Here is a 19652-nt window from a genome sequence, read left to right on the forward strand (position 1 = left end):
GTCACGGGTTGATAATTGTTGAAGCTGGACGATAGGTACATGAAGGTTCATTATATTGTTCTCTCTGCTTTCGTACATTGTTGAAATTTTCCACAATAAAAACCAAAAAGCCTCCATTCTTGGCCATGATGAAATAGCAGGGGCCAAATGTACCCAGTCACTTTAAACCACTAAAAGATAGGACCAAATATATGAAACAGTGATGTGCAGACACTGGATAACAGGCAGCACAGGACAGTGATTTTGGGGAGAAGGAACAGTGCGAGGTGAGCCCTGTGGCTCCCTCAGCTTACTTCAGGGAGAGCTTCCGGGCCACAATGTAGGCAAAAGGAACCCGGCGGGAGATCTAACATAGCACTGCAGTTCTTAGATGTGGTAAGCGGGTGTCAGGAGAATATGGTGAACAACTTTCTGGCAGTAAATTTGACAATTCAGAAGAAATGGGCAAACTTTAGAAGCCATGAACTATCAAAAGTTCCTGAAGAGCAATTAGAATAGCCCTCTTTTTACTAAAGAAATTAAATTTGTACTTAAAAACCTTACCACAAAGAAAGCTCCAGGCTCAAGCACGTAACCGAAGAATTAATAGCAATTTTACCTGAAGAGGAGGGGAATACTTCTCAACACATTGTATGAGGCTAGCATTCCCCAGTATCAAAACCACACAATGGAAACTACAGACCAGTATCGCTCATGAACCTTAGATGCAAAAATTCTTTTAAAAAGGTGAGCAGATTTAGAAAGTTAGCAAATGAAATCCAACAGCATGTAAAAGAATATTACATCCTAACCAAATGAGTTTATCCCAGAAGTATACAAAGTTGATCTCACGTTTGGAAAGTCATCAGCGTAGTTCATTATGTGGACAATACACAAAAACCAGATGATCATCTCAGTGTATACAGAGTAAATATTTGCCAACATCTAGCATCCTTTTTATGATAGAAACTTTCTGCATCTAAGAATAGAAGGACATTTTATCCAGCTTATGAAGGGCATTCACCCAAAACCGTTAGCTGATACCATACCCCTTGGCGAAGGAATGGAAGGAAGCTTTCTCCTACTGATTGCGAACAAGGAAATGCTCACTACTCACCTCTGTTCCATACTGTTCTAGCCAATGCAATAAGGAAAAAACAAAAACCTATTTCAGACAGACATCATTTCTGTGGAAAATGTTAAAGAATTTACAAAAATGCTGTAAGTTCTGTTAGTGCATTTAGCAAGGTTGCGGAATACAAGTTCAATACAGAAGTTCAAAATCAGTTGTGGCTCCGTCTACTAGCAATGAACAGTTGGAAATCGAAGTTTAAAAACAACACTGTGTTTAATAGCTTCAAAAATATGAAATGCTTAGGGATACATTTATAAGACCTGTCTGTATACTGAAAAGTACAAAATTTTGCTGAAGTTAAAATAAGATGTAAGTAAGTGGAGAGAATCATTGTGTTCATGGATAATAGAATCAGGATTTGTTAAAATGTCAGTTCTCTCCCAAATCTATAGATTTAATGAAATTCCCAGCAGGGTTTTTTTAGAAATTGACAAGCTTATTAGAACTTTGAAAAAGAACAAGTTCCATGACTCACCCTTCCTAATTTTAAGACTTCTTATAAAGAAAGCTGCAGTAATGAAGACATCATTGTATTGGGGTAAAAATAGACCCATATGGCTCAGTGGAACAGAATAGGGAATCCAGAAATAGATTCACACATGTATAGTCAGTTGTTTTTTGGCAAGGCAATATCAAGACAATTCAATGGAGAAAGAATAGTCTAACAAATAGAGCTAGAACAATAGAATAGTCATATACAAAAAATGAGCTACAACCCTTATCTCATACCACATGTAAATGGGTCATAGACTTAAGTAAGAACTAAAGCTAAAAGCTTTTTGAAGGCAAAAGAAATCTTAGTGATCTTAGTTTTAGCAAAATAGAATGGAACACAAGAAGCATGAACTACATTAAGGAAAAGGAATCAGAAGTTTTACTTCAAAATGAACTTGCTTTTCAATAGATGCTGTTAAAGGGCAGGCTACAAATGGGGAGAATATATTTGTAACACATACAACTAATGAAGTATATCAAGATGAAGGGCTGTCACAGGGGCCATATCTAGCCTAACATCTGCTTATACACAATCCTTACAAGCTAATAGTTTTTCCATTTTTTTTAAAAGATTATATATAAGCCCTCAACACCTAAAATACTTACCTGCTGGCCCTGTGTAGAAAAAGATTGCTGACCCCTGAACTTTTATACAACTATCAATACTAAGAAGACTAACAACCTACTCAGAAAATGGGCAAAAGGTTTTAGCATGATCTCCACTAAAGAAAATACACAGACAGCAAATAAACACAGGGAAAGATGCTCAGCTTTGTCAGTCACTAGAGAGTGTGAATTAAACTTATAATGAGCTACTACCACAGATGCACTAGAATGACAGACTTTAAGACGGACCATACCAAAGTGCTGGTGAGGAAGTAAAGCACCTGGAACTCACATACATACTGGTAGAGACTTAAAGAGTGTAACCACTTTGGAGAATCATTGGAGAGATTCATAAGTGCTAAACGTCTGTATGCCATATGATGCAGCCATTCCTTTCCTAGTATTTACCCAAAAGAAATGAAAGCTTGCATCCATGAAAGATGGGTACAGGAACGTGTGGCAGTATGGTAACAGCTAAAAGCTGAAAACAAATGTCCAGCAGCGGTAAGTGGTTGCAAATTATGGTCTATCCACATAAGGGGATATTACTCAGCCATTAAAAGGGATGAATTACTGAGACCCAGCATGATGGTTCTCAGTTAATGCTGAGTGTAAGAAGCCAGACCGAAAAAACTGACTCCATTTGTACGAATTCTATGGAACGTAGAATGCGCAGTAACAAATCAGTCAGCAGTTGCCTGGGCAGGGTCAGAGGGGATGGATTACAAAGCGGGACAAGGTGTTGACTGTGATAGATATATTTGTCATCTTGGGGGTAACAGGTTCACTGTTGTGTATGTTCATCAGAACTCATCAGGTTGTACACTTGATGTGTAGTTTGTTCACCAGTTACACTTCAACTCTGAAAACACATTTAAATAAAGTCTATTTTTCGAATATTTTCAAGTCTGAAATTGTAAAGCTACACCAGGGTAGGAGGAGTAACATAACTTCCATGTGCCCCTTATCCCCGACAGATGTAACACTGCCATATTTGTTGCGGCTTTTGAAAGCTTGTCATGTATTTGAAGTCCCCTTGTGCCCTTTGTCATCCACTCTCCTACCTTCCCAGGGTCTGCTACGCTCTGGCGGGGTCTGTAGATGACTCACTTTACGCCTATCTCTTGAAGAACACTCGTGTTGTGCAGTAGTGAAGTGTTGTAGTGTCGTTCAGCAGCAACAGCCTGAGATGATAGGTTTTAAGAAATACAGGACCGCACAGAGAAGTGGGAACATTAAATCAGAGCAGACTTGCAGCTTCATTATTTGGAAGGCAGCTTCATCAGACTCCACTTCCTGAAAAAGCTTATGGCTCAAAGAAATCAGAAGAAACAAGATTTTGCTAGCAGATAAGCATCTGAGAGTAGTAAGCAAGCATAAACACACCTAGCCAGAAGGAGCTAAAGGTCAGGATTGATATGGTAGGATTGATTAGTTCACTTAGAGCCAAAGCCAGAGTCTTAAAAGATGGGAAAGTCCTTCCCTCCCTTCTAACCCTCCCAAGCAAAAAAGGGGGAGGAAGGCAGCAGGAGTAGCCATAGTCATTCTGAACATGTGGAAGGGACCCAGGAGAAAAAAGACAAAAACAAAGATAGTACCCAAATGGGGTGGGGGACTGGATATGGAACTCGCCTCATCTGTATTTATTTCATGGAGTGTGAGGGAAGTCATCTGCCCTCATGTGTTCTGTCGATAAATAATTATAGAGCCCGTGCGACGCTGAGTGAGCCTGTGAACCTGGTTGTTCAGGATGGGAAGTGGGATCATAGATGGTATCATGAAGAAGTTGACCTATCATGCCAGTACTGTGTGGACAGAGTCCAGTCACACAATACAGTCTTCGATCCTTGTGCCTCAAGTTTTAATTTCGAATTAAGCATTAATGAGCTGAAGAAAACTATGGGTTTGTGTCCTGTTTACAGAAGCATCAGGAAATCACCAGGGCTTGGGGGAAGCGTTCTCCCAGACTTCACCCTACTCTTGACATAGAGCTGCTCTTCCAGCCTTCGTTCTGTGTCGGGGTTTTCTGTGTTCGTAGCAGCAGCAGTGTTAATACTTTGAGCAGAGTGGACTACTCTAGGGAATAGGAAAGCCTCTTGGGAAGAGGTTTTGTTTTCAGTCCTTGAGTCAGTAATTTTTTACAAAGATGGCCCCATTATACCGTCCAGACAGATAATCTCTGGTTTGTTGCTTGTCCCTTTAGATTTCGTTACCTGGAACTAGCCACTCAGTCGTCAGCCTCCTCACCCCTTGCAGACATGCCTGCACTCACACAGGTTTTTCCGCACCGATCTTACTCGATGCTAGCCAACTTGAGTTTGCATTTCCTCAGCAGTATCTTGCACCATTCTGTTTCTCTTTGTAACGAGTTGATCTGAAAATTGCTTTCTCCATCTCCTTTGTAAGGTTGTTTGATTTTTTACACTGGGTCCTCAGTAGTTGTTTGTTGCTGACTGGCCGTGCTCCCTGAGCCCACATCTTGAATCATCCAAATGAGTGAGAGAATATGTGGTACGATGTGTGGCAGTGCACCTTCTCTTTCCCTTGTTCTCTTTCTTCTGCTGGCTGTCGTTGACCCACAGATGCTCTCACTATTCTGTCTTGCTTTCCTCCTTCATTTGAAACAAGGAGAACTAGTGGGGTGTTTTTTCTGCTTGTCCCCTTGAACACATGGCAGGTTACACCAAGGACCCGTTAGTACCACTTCCCATTTTAGCCTCCTCATGAAAACATGTTCACAAAAGAATATTGACACAGAGTTTCAGTAGAGATTGTGTCCATGAGGGAACCCAAGGTGACTTAACCATCATGTAGTTTGAGAAGTCCTCAAACTGTTGGAAGGCAAATAGGGCAGCAGGGTTCCCGACCTGTCAGACATCCCAAGGGAGGCGAATGGTGGTGAGCCTGTTTGGTAATGACGTCTGGAGTATCGTCAGGACAAGTTTGTAAGCTGTACGTCTAAATGTGGAGGTGGACACAATGGATATACCTATTACTTGGTTGGGTTTTTAGTTGCTTTTAAACCACGCACTGGTTTTCTAACTCTACTCCGTGTCTCTTGTTTGTTTACAGCCATAGGTATTAAAATACCTGTCTGACTTGTGGGAATATTGTGCTCATTCACTTTTTTTAAAATTTTTTAATGTTTATTTTTAAGAGAGAGAGAAAGAGAGACACAGAGTGTGAATAGGGGAGGGGCAGAGAGAGAGGGAGACACAGAATCTGAAGCAGGCTCCAGGCTCTGAGCTGTCAGCACAGAGCCTGACACGGGGCTTGAACTCACAAACTGTGAGATCATGACCTGAGCCGAAGTTGGACGCTCAACCGACTGAGCCACCCAGGCATTCTCATTCACTTGAATATAGATCAAGATGCTTAAATATACTGTCTAGCACAAAGACAGTTTCCTTAAAAAATATAGATTTACATCAGAATTAGTGATAAGAATTAGAAATTGTTAAATGTATTTAGCCTCCTACTAAATTTAGAAATTCTGTTCTTTCATCTAATATTGCCCTCTGTGGCTACCTGCTTACCTCTCCTGCAAAACGATTTCAGACTTTTTTTTTATTTAAGGGAGATCTCTTTTGGGGCGAGGGGGGATCATTTAACAAGTCAATAGTATTATCGCCGTTACTTCATTTGTTTTTACTATTTGATTGAAATAGAACTTGTAGTCTTGTGTATTAAGTAGTCAAGATCACTATCTTTTCTTTCCATATTTCTAAGATATGTATTCTATGTGATATGCACTAAAACTTAGTTAATATTTAAATTTGAATCTGTTAAATTGCTATGAAATGTGATGCTTATATTTACAGTAGAGGAAAATTGAGGTAGAAATGTTTTTATTTACTAATATTCTAGTAGAAATCCATAAGACCTAGAACTCCAGTTTTTTTCATACAGGAAATTGTTCATTTTGACTCTTCTTTTAATAAATTGTCAAGTAGAATATTTAACTGTTGATTTTGTGTGCAACATCCTATTTATAGTTTACAAGAAATTCTGTGAACAATTCTGATTTGTTCCACTAGAGGGCCCTCTTAGAGAAGTTTTTCCTTGTAAAATGTCCTTGGATGTGGTTCATGACCATTGAACTTTCTCAAAAAGAATTTCAGAGAAAAGCTAATGCTTATTCTTTCAGAATATATACCCACAGAGTAGTTCTTTCTGAGATGTTGGTGAGCCATAGTTGGTAAATTTGCCTTTTTCTCTCCCTAGGTCTTACACAGATGAAGTTTGTTGCTTATTAACTGTTAAAGGGTAGACTCTAAGCAAAATTATTAATAAAGCCTTTTTCACTAGTCTGACTTGACAGCATTATCTTACATAATTGTATGCTCTCTTTCTTGCTGCCCCTTACCCCCCACAAAAAAAGCTTACCGTGAATTCTGGTTTGGAGTGGGGGGAAAACAGGTGCTATATGTAGAGGTATGTCAAAAGCATGTATGTCCAGAAAGAACATTATTCTTTGGGAAAGATTTAATTAGGCAACTGTTGAGTGAGGATTTGTCTTCTGAAGCCCAGAGGCCTCGATGTTCGACTCCTGTATTTCTTTGCTGTACTGTTGCCATCCTTTGTCAAGGCCCAGAGGAATACAAAGGAGTGGAAGACTTGAGGAGTGTTTGGTTTCCATCTGGCCCTTGTTTATACTGCTTCAGTGTCATCTGCCCTGAGAGCAAAGCAAGGGTGATAGGGAGTCTTTAACATTCTCTTTCTTTTCTCTCAGATATAGAGACCATATTACCATTGATTCGTGTCAGGCTGGCTTTGTATTTTGAGTTCTGTTCAGTATGTACTCCTGAATTTATCTGCTATCCAACTTATATGCACAAAAATCACCTGAGTACCTTGTTAATAATACAAATGTCCAGGCCTCTGCCCTAGAGATCTTAATCAGGAGATCCGCCTCGTGGCTGGGCATCAATACTGTTTTAACAATCTTCACCATCCCCCTCCCTCACCCCTCTAGTTTTTTTGTGTGGGCAGACCAAAGTTTGAGGTTTAATGGAAAGAGCAAACTAGACTGGTTTTCTTAGGAACCTGTTTGCTTGCTATAACCTTGAGCAAGTTTCTTAGTATCTCTGAGCCACATGTAAAAAAGATCATGCATTTCTCTAAGACTGTAATGATGACTGGATCAATTAACACACAGGATAGTGGTTATAACCAACTTGGCCCACAGAAGGCATTCCACTCCGCCCCCCTCGTTACCCAGAAACTTAACATTTGGCTCTTGCCTACCTTACCACTCTGATATTTACAACCTTACCTCCTCTCCAGCTATGGTAGTTTTGTCATTCCCTAAATAAGCCTCTAAGGAGGCTTTCCTTCCATCATTTGTAATCAGCTGTCCTAGGAATGCTTTCTGCTGCTTCCTCTTTAGTCATTTCTTACTTGTCCTTGAAGGCCATTCACCTGTCATAGCTTCTGTGACCACTCTGCCCTTCCTGCATTCTCCCCTCTCTCCCCCCACCCCTCACATGCTGGCTTTGCTTTCCCCTGAGAGGCATGGTGCCATAATGAAAGGAGCAGGAGTTCTAGAAGCAGGCAAGGATGTGAATCCTGACAGCCTGCAACTAAATGTGTGAGGTTGGCCAAGATGCTTTAATTCTCTTTTTAATGTGCAAAATGGGAAATAATATCATTGTACGGTATTGTGAGGAGGGAATCCTATGTGAAGCGCACAGCACATAAGCTTTCAATAAATAGTAGCTGTTTCTTTTATGATAATAATTTTGTGTAGCTTTCTCCTTATTCACCTCTCTCTGTTCAGTGCATAATAAAATACTGACATTTATATAATGGATTCCCCGTAATTATCTGGTGAAGGAATGAATGGGTCCATGAATAAATGATAAGTACATGAAAGGCACTTGGAAAACTACCAAACACTATTGAAAGGTTCTCTTTACATTTGAGTACTGAGTTTTCAGATAGGAAACCTATATACTGTGTATTTCAAATTTTATTCAAGCATGATTATATGTAGCTAAGTTAAACTGTTTCAGGAGAAAGCGAATTTAAATTTCAGAGGTCTTAAGGACTAGAGAAATGTCACATTATGTGCTGATAAATTTTAAAGTTTAAGTTCAAATTTACTCTCCAACAAAAGCTGTCAGGATTTTTGAGGTATGGTTTTTAGATGATTTATCAATCGAAATTCCCTAATTTATTTCATATCAGGCATACCTCATTTTATTTCTTTACATGCTACAATTCTTCAGATATTGCATAATATTTCATTATTGTTATGGTGACCTGTGGTAAGCAAGAGGCTTTGCTACTAGCTCACGTGGTGGTTACCATTTTTTTGGCAATAAAATTATTTTTTAAATAAGGTATGTACATTGTTTTTTTAGATAATGCTGTTGAACACTTACTAGACTACAGTATAGTAAATAACTTTTATATATATATGACATGTTTATATGTGTATATATAATATATATATATGTTTGGTTATATAGGAAACCAGAAAATTCATTTGCCTTGCTTTATTGTGATAGTCACTTGATTGAGGTGGTCTGGAACTGAATCCACAGTGCCTCCAAGATACATGTATAATGCGGTCATTTCATAAAGTCATCCTCTAACGGTAACCTACAAATTGTCAAAAATGTTTCCTTACATTTAGCAACATTTCATTGAGCTGGATGAAAGCAGACAGAGATTACTGCAGAAATGCAAGGAGCTGATGAAGAGAGCTAGGCAAGTATGTAACCTGGGCGCAGAGCAGACGGTTCCTCAAGAATACCAGACAGTAAGTATAAAAAGTATATACGGCTACAAGTTATATACTCAGCACGTTATTTTTAGGCTCAAAGTGTGTAGTCATTGTAATGTGCCATAAGAAACATAATGTGCTGAAAGAAATAATGGGATTTTCCCATTTTTAAGCTGAACGTGTATGTCATCAAGCTTAATGGATTTTCTTTACTGTCTTCAAACTTGGGCACCAGTTGTCGGTTGTTGCTGTCCCCTTGCCCAATTACCACTACCAGAACATTCATTCTTGCGACAAAAGGCTTTTTTCCCCCAACCTACCTGTAAGAGGTGGGGGCAGGAGGTGGGGTGTAATTTTTTATGGACACATAGCATTGGTAATTAGTTTATAAGAAACAGTAAATAGAGGATGTTTAGAAAAAGGCAAAGTGAACATATTTTTCTGGAAATGAGGGTGCTTATTTATGGCTTGATCTTTAGGGCTAACATCTGTTGGTAAGAAAAGGAGAAAAGAGCCTTTCCTCCTTGTATTTTATGTGCTAACATACTGTTCAGTTCAGTTAATAAATGAGACGCTGCCCGTAGTTCACGTTCTACCATGACTTGGGGCCCCGTGACCCTAAGCTTTACCTGCCAAGTAGGGATCACACCTTGTCCAACATACCTACTTCTTGCAGAGTAATGTCTAAATAAAATAGAAAACTACTTTTAAAATATTTAGATAAAATACTTTATCTTAATTTCAGTAGGTAGTGAAATATGTATTTCCCTATTTCAATAATTAATGTCTAATCTCTATTTTAATAACTAATGAATGTCTACTAAAGATATAAATAGAACTGGAAAAAAACTCATTTAGATTAGAATTTTCAAATCCTCAAAGATTTTACTCTACTGTATCAGACACAGACACCACAGAGAACGGATCTATTAGGGTACATAATGGGGATTTAGTAGCTATGAGACAAATTGTGTGGTTGTTGTTTCTATAAAAATATACTAAAACTTTTCCTAAGTACGTTTAGTTACAAAAGAAGTAAATATTAGTCCAATGTCTGTAGTTTCTTTCAGAGTAGCAGTACAATTCTACCCTTGATAAGTTGTACTGTTTTCGAAAGAAACAACATTAGAAGATAGTTCGTATATTAAAAATGTTACTGATCTATCAGGCCTTGAACAAGACAGATACTTCTCTACTGAAATTTACATCCGAGTGTGGAGGGTGGGGCAGACAAACGAATTAAAAAGCAAATAGATAATGTCGGCTATCGACAGGTGCTGAGAAGAAAAATAAAACAAGGTAAGAGGATAGAGTGTCAGAGAAGGTTCCTTTGAGAAGATAACTATTTTAGGTGATTCCTGAATGCAGAGAAGAAATTAGTCAAGTGAGTGTTTGGGGAGAAAAGTGTTCCAGGCAGAGGAAATTGCTCCTCATGAAGCCCCGAGGCAGAAGTGTATGCGTCATGTGTCAGTATGGAAGGAATCTCAGTCGGTTGAAACTTGGTAATCCAGGCATAAACGAAGGCACAAGTCACACCATGTAGGGTCTTACAGCCCACAGAAGGAGTTTGGGTTGTATTTTGAGATGGCACCCACTGGAAGATTATGAAGAGGGATGTGGCTGACGGGCATGTAGGAAAGCACTCTAACTGCCAGCTAGGTGAAGAATCAAGTAGGGACACAGAACTAGTGCAGTGAGACCGTTGAGAAGATTATTGCTTTGGACCAGGCCAGAAATAATAGCAGCAGGGATCGGGGTGGGAGGCTGGAGAAGAGGGAAGCGTGCCAATCTGCGGATCTGTTACTGACAGTAGCAGGACTTGCTGATGGATTGGAGGTGGAGGGTGAGAGAGAAAACCAACCCCTACATTCTGCCGTTGACTGAGATGACGGAGATTGAAGGAGAAATAGGTTTGTTCACATTGGTAGGGAGGGTGTGTGAAGTGAAGATTTCTGCGTGACCATCTAAGATTTAGGATGCCCATTAGGGAGTCAGGTGAAGACACCCAGCACATTTAAGTCAAGCACAGAGTGAAAGCCCAGCAGACAAGTCACGTCGACAGCAGATACTTCCTATCTGAAGGGCTGTAGATGTTGAACTGCTTTCGAAACAGTTAAAAGACATAAGATATTAATGTATTGTTTCAAGGTCTTTTTCAGAGTTTTAAGATTCATTTTGTACTTCATACCACGCGAACATTGCAGGTTGTGCTAGCAACACAGTGTACTGTTTTCCTCCCAGATAGGAAGGGGTCCGCCCTGACTTGTCTCTACCGCCTGGACTCCAAAGGTCGTACAGGTGACCCTCGAACAACAGGGGTTTGAACTGTGAGGGTCCACTTATGTGTAAATTTTTTTTCCATAAGTAATAGTGCTATATTTTTCTCATGTTTTTCTTAACATTTCCTTTTGTCCAGCCTCCTTTATTCTAAGAGTACAGTATATAAAACATGTATTATCCACAATATGTGTTGATCCACTGTTGATGTTATCAGTAAGGATTCCAGTCAGCAGTAGGCTGTGGGTAGTTACGTTTAGGAGAGTCAAAAGTTATACATATATTTTTGACTCACAGTGGGGGTCGGCCTCCCCAACCTTGTGTTGGTCGAGGGTCAGCTGTACTACGGTGAGATTCTGCCGTCAAAGTAACCGGATTCTTAAGATGCTTTTGTCGTTCTTCATAAGTACAGTATAAAGTTCTAACTTCTTGCTCTCTTTCAATGCCCCACATATTCTGGACCCATTCTACCAATTCAGCAAGTACCCACCATTCCAAATGGACACAACTCCTCACCCCCCATGGTATGCAGCACTCATTCTTTTTTCCAAGCTTCCTGTCTCCCCTCTGCCTTGCTTTTCCCTAGCTACTTGCTCTAAGGCCCAGAGATGAAGTTGAGGCCTCTTACCTTCTCTTAACTCTCTTGTAGCTCCTCTAGCATGAACTGATACTTCCCTTAGTCTGTATGATATGTACTGCTTACTGTAATACTCAACATTGATACTCTGCCTTAAGGTGTTACCCAGTGTTATTCAGTCAATATGTTTCTCATTTTTTAAAGTGTAAGCTATTTGAAGGCCCAAAACCCTGTTTAGTTCCTTTGATTTCTTGTATGCTAGCATGCTGTTGAACACATAGTAGATACTCAGCAGAATATTTATTCAAATTGAACTGCCTTTGCTGTACTGTCTGCTAATAATAGACCATTCTTTTCTTCTTTAGGCTTTCCAGGATCTTCCAAACACGTTGGATGAAATTGATGCTTTATTAACTGAAGAAAGATCAAGAGCTTCTTGCTTCACAGGACTGAATCCCACAGTATGCTTCTTCCCCTTTGGCCTCCCTCCGGCACCGCCACTCTCCCCACACACCCCACACGCACGCGTGTGCACACACTTCGCTCCAGTGCCGGCCTCCCACTCTGTACTAGAGCTCTTGGTAATAATAAGCTAGACAGCAGGAACAATGTGCTTTAAATGCCAGATTCTGAATCTATTAGAATTTTAAATAGACTCTTCCTAAGGAACACACTGTTCTGTGCCTTTCCTTTATAAAAAGAATAGTGGGGCTAACCTGGAATACTGCAGCGTCTATTTTTTTTTGAGGATGAAAAACACTTTCAGTACAAGAACATAAATGAGTTGCATACAAACAGTGTGACACAATGGGCATTTTCACTTCACGTTTTAATTGATGCACAATTCCCTGTAATTTTATCCTTTGGTAGATTTGTCTTCAATATTCTTTTTCCCTGGCAGGTCGTTGAGGAATACACAAAAAGAGAAGAAGAAATAGAGCAATTAACCGAGGAACTAAAGATAAAGAAAGTTGAACTGGATAAATACAGGGAAAACATTTCACAGGTAGTTATTTAACCTTTATCTTTTCTTCTGTTGCGTGCTCACCATTTATCCCACGGGAACATAGAACGGCGCAAAGTGAAATTACATGGAACAAATAGTTACACATGTCCTCGTGACTAGATTGATACTACATTTCTTAGGGACAGTTTTCTATAAATATAGTAATACTTCTTTTGTGTTTTTATATTGAATTTATTTGCAGGTAAAAGAAAGGTGGCTTAATCCTTTAAAAGAGCTCGTAGAAAAAATTAATGAAAAATTCAGCAATTTTTTTAGTTCCATGCAGTGTGCTGGTGAAGTTGATCTGCATACAGAAAATGAGGTAAAACTGCATTTCACGTGTTTCCTGGCGAGTAGTTTTAATTATGTGCTGAGAGTACGTGTGAATTGTTAATTGTAGAATGAGGCCTGTGACAGTTTTGCTTACTAAAAAATCGTTCAAAGGAAGGAAAATACCACTGCGGGAGTCCATCGCGGTCACTTGTGTTTGTGTGTGTGTGTGACATTTGAGATCAGTCGCTAGCATCTTACTGACTTTTTGTATCCGGGGAGGTAATGGTTATTTGGCTCTGCGTGAATTGATTTATAAATCCACCACTGTCCACATTACAACATTCCTAAGCAGATTGGCAAACTTGACTGAAATACAGTCTATTAGTGGTTTCCGTTTTTAGCAAGAGAGAGTACACAGGAGTGAAAATATTTGCAAATTCGTTACTAGTTTCTTGAGCTGTAAGTTAAGGCATTGCAAGTATAGATAAAATAATTTCCTTTCAGAAATACATCAAGTGATCAACTGGGATTTGCTTTAAAATAATTGAAAAAAGGAGTTGGGGGAATTATAGATGAAACAGGATGATTGTATAATCCTCACAGTTACTTTGTAAAGCAGGTACTATACCTCAGTTTTCTTTCTTTTTTTTTATTTACAAATAAACTGCAACAACAAAGTATCAAAGAACTAGTTGCCGTCTACAGGCCTTTAGGCATCTTCACAGATCTGTTGAAATAAAACTACAGTCACTAAATTTTACGGCTTTTCCTCTTCTAATGGATTTATTCAGTCTCTTTTCGAATAGTAGTATGTAAGTGCCCGAGAAACCCGGAACCTTCAACAAGTGTGTGAACGTTTCACAGGAGGACTATGATAAGTACGGCATCCGGATTCGAGTCAAGTTCCGCAGCAGCACGCAGCTGCATGAGTTAACTCCACACCACCAGAGCGGGGGTGAAAGAAGCGTGTCCACTATGTTGTACTTGATGGCCCTTCAGGAACTCAATCGATGTCCGTTCAGAGTAGTTGATGAGATCAATCAGGTGTGGAGCTTACTCCTTTACCTGGGTTTTATTGCATCTTGTGGTGGATGTAAATGTAATCAGTATCATTGTTGTTTAGGGAATGGACCCGATCAATGAACGGAGAGTGTTTGAAATGGTTGTAAATACTGCTTGTAAAGAAAATACATCTCAGTACTTCTTTATTACACCAAAGGTGGGTAATCAGTAATCTTAAAGAGCTCATGTAACTCCGAAGTCCCCTGTGGCTTCATCATGTAGCAGATTTTATGGCCCAATACATAAAGGTGAGCAGAAATACTCCCACAAAAGGAACTCCAAGGATTACAGTAGTATTTATATTACTAAAGGGGACAAGTTCCAGTGACATACTTAATCAGAGACCTTATTATTGCAAGAAGAAACGTAGGAGGCATAGAATTATGTTCTAGAACCAAGATTTCCTCCCTGGTTTTGGCACTTACTCCTTCTCTAGGTAAGTTCTCTGTTGGCACTTTTTACAAGCGGCAGGGGATTCCACACTCAGACCTGAGATGCTCATGTCCCCAGAAGGGCCCGTCCAGGGATGCACTGCCCTTCACCGTTCACCAGCACCACTGCCCTGACCCAGAGGAAATCTCAAGTTAAGCCAACGTCTTCTTTTCTCACATTAACTTCGATAAAAGCAGAATCATCCTTACAGAGAATTTTCCGTAAGCTAGAACCATTACAGCAGGAATTTGTTTTTTGTTACATCTTGTGCTGTAGGTGAATTGTAAGACCAGTAAACTCAAAGCTGTGTTTATTAACGTTTTCTTTTTAAAACTAAGTATGCATGAAAAGTTTTATTGGCAAGTCCATCTTAAATGCACATTTTTATTGAAGAGTATATTCTGTCTTCTGGGTCTGGCACATACTGTCTGGAATAGCCAAACCTGCTAATGCTCTGTTGTCTACCAAACACCCTGCCCTTAAAAACCCACCCCTCTGTCACACACTTTTCAGGCTACCAATCTTTTACGACCGTACAAGTTGCTTGTGAAGTGTTTGTGGATAAATGAGTCAAAGAATGGATCCCAGGGATGTTCTGAAAGACTTACTTCCAGGGTCAAGCTAGGAAGCTGTGTAGGATCTTATTTGGCCTGGGAAATACTGACAAGGCATGTTGATCATTAGGCCGGTCTTCAGGCGCGCTCTCTCAAGGACGGATCACAGTCTGGCAGGGTTTATGTTGAACTGAGAACTTCAGAAGTATTTCATTTCTGTTAGAAATAAAATAACATTTGACTTGACCCACCACGTGAGGCCGGTAAATCGTGCTTAATATACGGCATTATGTGCCCCTTTGTTTTAACACAGCTCCTGCAGAATCTTCCTTATTCTGAAAAGATGACTGTGTTGTTTGTCTACAACGGTCCTCATATGTTGGAACCTAACAGGTGGAACCTAAAGGCTTTCCAGAGGCGGCGGCGGCGCATCACGTTCACTCAACCGCAGTGAAAGTAGAGGGCGACAGCTGTGACGTTTCTCTGGTTAAATCCTGTTTCTAAGTGTGGCTCGCTTGAATAAAAGGAGATTCACTAAAGACTAAGAGATCAGTCATTTTTGGAAACCTGTTAAACACAAACGGGTTGATGATTGGAGACCGTAGTAACTTCTGTCTGTGGAACATTATCCGGTAGTAGAAATTAGTCTTCAGCTTTTGTTGAACTTGAGTCCTTGGCCCTCTGGCCGTATGTCACGGGGTTCCCACGATAAAAGATGTTGACTGTGTTACATCACAGGTGCAGGAGAAGTGTGGTGGGCCTGCTAACCTCCAGCTAGAATTCCAGAGTAACTTTAATTACTGTCAGAGTCTAAAGAGGACTCTGCAGCTCAAGTCATAGTTTCCTCCCAGTGTTCTATTTAATTTTTTAAAAATTGATACGGAAATGTCTAGACTAATGTATAATAATTTATGACAAGTCTATTCATTTCTTCCTATTAAAAAGGATTACCTTATCTCCACTAGGAAATGTGATTTTATGGGCCTTTAAAAAAACTTTATGAAACTTGACACTCTAATTGTATTGGTATCTCAAGGGAAAAACATGCTGGGCTTCAAAAACGGTAGGACTTGTTTGAAATGCCACAAGGTGGCCACTAGATGATGCAACATGCAGCAAAAGATTGACAGAAGAAAATCAAGTTTTTAAAGAATAACCCTGTAAAGTTTGTGTGGGGTGGGTTTGGTTTGTTTTTTTTAATTTAAAGTCAACTGTATTTTACATCTTCAATTTCTAAAAGCATTTTTATAATTATTTTTAGAAGGGTTTTTTCTTAAGATTTCATATACTGGTTTCTACAGTTTATATTTGAAATTTCTCAGTGTTATGTCAAGAGTGAGGGAAAGCATTGATTTGTTTCAAAACATACTGTTTCTAGAACTTAAGCTTTGAGGTCCTTCCTTACCATGTTGATCCTACCCCACTGTCCTAGAAAATCTAGTTTGAACTGTTTTCTTTGAGCAGGGAAGAATTAGAGAATCATTTGTTTATCTCTGAGTTACACTAATTAACAGTGCCAAAACAGTTCTATTCTTTTAAAAGATAAATTTTGTGAGATAATGGACGAATCCAAGAACACGTCTGTCTGAACAACGGATTGGATCCGTGCCAGTCATGACAGAATTATTTTTTTGACTTGGTAGCTTGAAAAAATTGCAGAATTGCATTCAGTTTGGGCTTTGTATATTCATAAATAGCCATGGAAATTTATATTCTTATTAGGTCAAAAAATAATGAACTGCAAGTCTATATCCTCTCACTTGGACGTTTTCTCTTTAAAAAGGTATTTTTTTCTTGAAAAAATTTTAAAAGAGCCTTCTCAGTCTAATGCATGTATTATGAAAATATTTTAAAAAATATTTTTACTGGTATAACAACTCACGTAAACATTGAAAAACTTGGTAACCTATTAAAGGGACAGTGCTCCCAAATGTTTCTGTTGTTTAATACTTTGCTTTCCACCAAAATATCTTTACTGATACACGCTTACTGTCCTGTGTTTTGTGTCTGAGTGCCAACCATCTTCCTTCTTCAGGCAGGTGACCTGTGGGCAGGCAGAGCTTGAAGATGAGTTGTATTTGCAAATCAAATGGTCAAGTTTATTGCAATTTACATATGCCAGTAATTATTCCATACTTTGTAAGCATTTTATATTTCTCTACTGGACAAATATTTAGTTTTACATTGGATTTTGAACGGCAAATGAAAAATTATGTATCATTTTAACATATTAATAAGAGAAGAAGTCTAACACATTATATTCTCAGCCGCTTAAAACTTCATATGCTTTCTGCAAGGGTTGATTTCTAATTACATACAAATTGTACAAACGCCAAGTGAAAGTCTGATTTGATGAATAAAATATTCAAAACCTGAAGATGACAAGTATTTTTAATGAGAAAATCCTCATTAATTTGCCTAAGGAGAGAGTCTCTATTCAAAGATTTTTAGTGTTCAAAGTAAAGATTTTTTGCTTTCTGATTGTCTTTTGGACACGTGCTTGTTTTCTTTGGAGTATGAATTTTTAGTCTGTGAAAAATGTAATTCTGTCCTGCCATAGTGTGTGTCTGCGTGCGTGCGTGTGTGTGTATCACTGGGGAAAAAGACCTCTGTGGGAAACGCTTTGTTGGTAATAAATGCATATTTTCATATTCTTTTGGAGTATGGTGTTTTTTATTTGAGAGAGAGAGAGAAAGTACATACGCAGGCAAATGAGTGGGGAAACGGGAGAGGGAGAGCAAGAATCCCAAGCAGGCCCTGTGCTAGGCATGGAGCCTGGCACGGAGCCTGACAGAAGGCTGGATCTCACAAATTGTGAGTTGGACGCTCAACTGACCCAGGCCACCCAGGCACTGCTAGCGTAGGTTATTTGAAGTGAAAACTGTTTTCACACTCTCAACCTTATTAAGAGTCATTTTGTTTTTCGCATTTAGTGAAAAACCAGTCTGTCTGGTGTGCTTTTGCCTGTCCATGTTCAAAAGCCATCAAATATTTAGTTCTTTGCCTGCCTGCAAGGAGATTACAGTCTAACGGAAGCAATGAACATCATGAAAAAAGGTTTCAACCATCTGAGGAAGCCACCTTACAACACGAGTGGCAACAGTTTTCAGCCTGAAGCCCTAGGTTTGCTAAAAACGTTCACAAGAATCATTTTGTCTTCATACATTAAGCTCCTGTCTCGACTCAGTTCCCTTGTTGTGAAATGAGAATAGTTCATGCACAGAGTTGTGGAAGGGAGCAGATGAGCTGAGGGGCGTCAACGGCACCCGGCATCCTAGTGGCACTTCATCAATATCTCATTTTTTTCTCCAGCTTCATTGCAGTTTTGTAATTTAAATCTTAAAAAGCATAATATACGGTGTATTTTATACATCGAGGTCTGAGAATTCCCTTTCAAGTGAAGTTAATGTAGAGTTCTATTTTAGTGATTGTGTCAGTTTTTCAGAGGACACAGGCACCTGTACGCTTTGAGGGAGACTTTTGATGTAGAGATAAAATTTTCTTACACCTTCATGAAATTTGAATCCGGTCGATGAGCTACCCTCAAGATACTCCACTCTGTCTCATTACTGTATACTCACACCATCTATTTTGGAAAGCTTCTAATTAATAATACGCTTTGCACATTGAGGAGACTTGACTCTGTTGACCATTTGGGCTTATTTTTTATTCCCGGGGGAAAATTTGGATTTTGGGGGGGTTGTTGTTGAGATAGGACTATGCCCTCGTTGCTCTGAAATTAGTTAATTGGCGATTGGTTGGAAGATTTTGGTTTTTTAGGTTTTTGTTTTTGTTTGTAGCCAGCTTTGTTTAACCCCAAAGAGAAAGAGCATGACTGCTCTGCCTAGATTCATTCTAGAGGGTTTGGAGAAGCTGAGAGGGGCCTATGAGCAGCTTTTGGACTCTGAGCCCCAGCTTCATCTGAGACACTGAGACACAGGCTGGCTGTTCCGGGGGCAGACTGCCATAAATTGTGCCTCACCTTTCTGGCCACCCATTAAGAAACTCGTTATTTCCTTTATTCTCTTGGGAGCAAGCTTCCACACTCGGGTGGCGTCCAGGCCCACATGTGAAGAGGGGTGGGGGAAGGCAAAGCGCCAGGGGGTCCCTTCATTCTTGCCAAATACCCACTGGGGAGTAGGTTGAGACACATCATTTCAGTGTAGAAGTTTGGGGACAAACTGTCCAGTGTTATGATAGAATAATAAATTTTAAGTTCTCTTCATATTATTTACAATCTTCACGTAGTGCCAGTGTTGTCTGACCTGTCATTCTTCACCTTCAAATATTAGCTGCTAGGCTGGAAACAATCTCCCAAGTGGCTTAGATCATTCTCTTCACAGTCTTAAATCATGAAGGGGAATCGTTGGAGTGATTAGGCTAGCCCTGGTAAGCCTCAAGTTACTTTGTAAACTAGATGGAGTAATAATCTGTTTATAAGCTGTATTGTACTCTCCAAGTATTTCCACCCAACAACCCTTTAACTGTAGATCAACAGAAACTTAGCAATGGTAAGACTTCTGCAA

At 39.5% G+C, this 19652-nt stretch overlaps 1 protein-coding gene across 5 annotated transcripts in view; it reads left to right on the forward strand.

Moving 5' to 3' along the window:
* Positions 1–17780, forward strand: part of SMC5 (structural maintenance of chromosomes 5) — a 95675-nt gene extending 77895 nt beyond the window's left edge. For 2 of the 5 annotated variants that reach the window (XM_045469591.1, XM_045469593.1), the window contains exons 18-25: positions 8856–8981; positions 11702–11746; positions 12165–12260; positions 12701–12805; positions 13008–13127; positions 13943–14122; positions 14202–14297; positions 15440–17780. In XM_045469591.1, coding sequence (XP_045325547.1) covers positions 8856–8981; positions 11702–11746; positions 12165–12260; positions 12701–12805; positions 13008–13127; positions 13943–14122; positions 14202–14297; positions 15440–15580 — 909 coding nt within the window. In that variant the 3' untranslated portion in view covers positions 15581–17780. Of the gene's footprint in view, positions 1–8855; positions 8982–11701; positions 11747–12164; positions 12261–12700; positions 12806–13007; positions 13128–13884; positions 14123–14201; positions 14298–15439 lie in introns of those variants that run through there. The other 3 variants (XM_045469592.1, XM_045469594.1, XM_045469595.1) reach the window with 3 other exon arrangements.
* Positions 17781–19652: the final 1872 nt, after the last annotated feature.

Source organism: Leopardus geoffroyi, chromosome D4, assembly GCF_018350155.1.
Source record: "Leopardus geoffroyi isolate Oge1 chromosome D4, O.geoffroyi_Oge1_pat1.0, whole genome shotgun sequence".
Lineage (NCBI taxonomy): Eukaryota > Metazoa > Chordata > Mammalia > Carnivora > Felidae > Leopardus > Leopardus geoffroyi.